Genomic DNA, 3,247 nt, shown 5'->3' with positions numbered 1-3,247 from the left:
ATTGAATTTTTACCTATTAAAAAATAACTTCTAGATAAACAGAATAGAATGTGGTAGTAATGATTTAACATCAGGATATAGAAACATGGGCCATACCTTCACTTCGTAACTGTGACATAGAATTGCCTGTTACTTAACTCTTAGTTTCAGTATAAATTAGAAGAAATTATAACAAAACGATTCATAGGGATACTATCCTTTGGCATGAATCAATCACGTAATTGGAGTGAAATGGTAGTGGTAGAATTTCAAGAACGCACTTTATTAACATATTAAGTGTTTAACATGGATTTTCACATTCTTCTGTCTCTTGAATTTGTCCCTGTGGAAAAAAAATCTTACATTATCTTTCTTGTTTGTTTCTGTCACCCTAATTTTTAAAAATATTTATTTATTTTAATTGGAAAGGCAGATTAAACAGCGAGAATGATCTTCCATCTGCTGGTTCACTCCCAAAGTGGCCACAACGGCTGGAGCTGAGGCGATCTGAAGCCAGGAGACAGGAGTTTCTGCTGGGTCTCTCACATGGGTGCAGGGTCCTACTGCTTTGGGCCATCCTTCCCTGCTTTCCCAGGTTTAAGGCAGGGAGCTGGTCAGGAAGTGAAGCAGTGGGGATACAAACTGGCATCTATATGGGATCCTGGTGCATGCCGGGCCCCCGTCACCGTAATTTATTATCTGTTCTCTTCTACTTTACTTACTGTTGGTTTATTATTTACAAGCTCATTTTTGAAATTCTCTTCTTGAATGAAAAACATCTAGTATATGACAGTGAGAATCAGTGAAGGTAATTGATGCTGATTCCTCTTAGTGCTGTCTTAATGATTCTGATACTTTTTCAAGTAATAAATGTCATTAATCAGTGAAACTTGACACAATTCATGAAGTAATAACCTTTATAGAATTGTTTTTTTGTTGCAGCTACCATTGTTTTTTGCACAACATGTGACCCTAAGAATAGATTAATTAGAAAATTGGTATTGAGCCCTGTTGTCTACAACTGGTACAGTACCATCTGTTGAGAATCATGTAAAAGGCTTTTTAATTCCAAATTAAGTCTTCCACCCCACTCACACAAGTCTAGAATACACTGCCCTCTTTCCTATTTGGCCACACATAGTCTCATCAGTGACATTCCTTTGGAGCATTATAATACAAATAAACACTCCCTAGGCCACAGTATCTATAGATATTTAACCAAAAATCATTTACAAGAGATTTTAACATCCAATACCAAAAGCAATGAAACCTGCAAGCATAATCCTGGCTATTTTCTACCTTAAAGAATAGGGTAGATTTGACATTATCAGTGATCACACAAAACGTTCTATGAGTCCTCTGTTTTCTTCCCATTCCAAGTTCTGACTCTCCCGAGTACCTTCCACAAAGCTCCCTTCACATCTTTGTTCCTCAGGGTGTAAATCAGAGGGTTAAGCATGGGAGTTACTATAGTATAGAAAAGAGCAACAAACTTTCCCTCACTCCCAGAGTAAGTTTTCACAGGTTGGAGATAAGTGTAGATCGCTGATCCATAAAAAAGGACAACGACCAAGAGGTGGGACCCACAAGTCCCAAAAGCCTTTCTGCGTCCAGACATTGACTTGATCTTCAGCACTGCCCGAAAAATGTGCACATAGGAGGTTAGAATTAATGTTACAGGGACAATCAAGACTGTGGCTCGAGCCACAAACATCCTGGCCTCTGTTCTTTCTGTGTCCTCACAAGCCAACTTCAGCAGTGCAGGCATCTCACAGAAGAAGTGGTTTAGGTGATGGAGGCCACAGAGTGGTATGGTCATCATGAGACCTGTCTGAATCAGAGAGTTCATGAAGCCTCCCACCCAGGAGGCAATACCCATTAGGTGGCATAACCGAGGGTGCATAATGGCAGTGTAGTGTAGTGGCCGGCACACAGCAGCATAGCGGTCAAAGGCCATCACCACCAACAGCACACACTCAGTGGATCCCAGAGCCAGAGACACAAAGAGCTGTGTCATACAGCCACCATAGGTGATGGTCCGGTCAAGTCCATGCAGGTTGACCAGAAGCTGGGGCACAGTGCTGGTAGTATAGCAGAGGTCCAGGAAAGAGAGGTGGGACAGGAAGAAGTACATGGGGGTGTGCAGACGAAGGTCTAGTTGGGAGAGAGCAATGATGGTGCTGTTGCCAAACAGAGTCAGAGAGTAGAAAATTGAGATGCAGACCAAAAGGAGGAGTTCCAGTTGAGGCCAGTCTGAGAAGCCCACCAAAATGAAGTCTTCTCTGAGACTGGTGTTGACATTCCCTTTGCCTTTCATCTGTCCAAACACCAGGAGACATTGAATGCTTTCTATAGGAAACATGGACGAAACTATTATTTCACAGACACTCCACAAACACTTATAACTCGTAGGTGCTATTTTCCATTTTTCTATGCAGTTCTTTCCTGTCTAGTCTTCTGCACTTACCCCTTTTAAAGTACATACCAATTTAAGATAGTATGTCCTTCTTTTGAGCCGTGATTCTGTTGCCTCTTTGTTTCATGCCTTTATCTAAGTTCCCTTGTAGAATTTAGAGACAATCTATTACCTTTCGCTCATCATCATCAAGAGTATAATATGACAGGGACAAACTGCATGTATTATAGCCGTCTATTTGGAAACAAAAAACAAGGTTGATATGGAGGTGTAGCTAACAAAAACTTCAACATATAAGCAGTGATCATGTGATTGTTGAATTTTACTAAATACAAGCTCAGACCAGATAAAAGTTTCAACACTTGACCTCAAAAGCTTAGAAGGAAATTAAATATATCTCCTCACCATCTTTTACACTGACTCATGGTTCCATTGCACAGAATCTCAAACTGTTTAATGAAGTCCTGGTCTCATTTCTTATTCGTAGTGATGTATGCTTCTATTGTCTACTGCCTGTAATATCTGGAGTTCTATATTTACATGTCTGGAATTCTTAATCCATTACATCCACTGTTTTCTTGCTGATATGCTTAGCTATTATCATTCTGCTCCTCACACCCAATTTGGGAAGTATGCCTTAGTGCCTTTTTGTGATGTGTCAACAGAGTATCACAATATGGACATATCCTTTCAAAGTGTTTTTCTTAGTCCCTGTTCTATCATATTGACCTTCTTCTGATAAATGAGATAGATAACTCCCTTCTCTTTTTAGTCATTCTCCTTGTAAAAACTCCAACTGTTACCAGTTGATTTAAATTTACAAAAGCCAGATTGTGCTTCAATGTTAAGAAC

The 3,247-nt window shown here is 39.9% G+C and overlaps 1 protein-coding gene across 1 annotated transcript; it reads right to left on the bottom strand.

Moving 5' to 3' along the window:
• Positions 1-879: 879 nt before the first annotated feature.
• LOC101533820 (olfactory receptor 2Y1B-like) lies at positions 880-2,341 on the bottom strand. The gene is made up of 2 exons (XM_004586277.2): positions 1,379-2,341; positions 880-921 (listed from the first exon to the last, which is right to left on the bottom strand). Exons 1-2 carry the CDS (start codon positions 2,339-2,341, stop codon positions 880-882), a joined length of 1,005 nt encoding a protein of 334 aa, XP_004586334.2.
• Positions 2,342-3,247: the final 906 nt, after the last annotated feature.

This window comes from Ochotona princeps, chromosome 28 (genome assembly GCF_030435755.1).
Source record: "Ochotona princeps isolate mOchPri1 chromosome 28, mOchPri1.hap1, whole genome shotgun sequence".
NCBI classification, from domain to species: Eukaryota; Metazoa; Chordata; class Mammalia; order Lagomorpha; family Ochotonidae; genus Ochotona; species Ochotona princeps.
The sequence above is the reverse complement of the archived record's forward strand: the minus strand, read 5'-3'. Positions and strand labels throughout refer to the sequence as shown.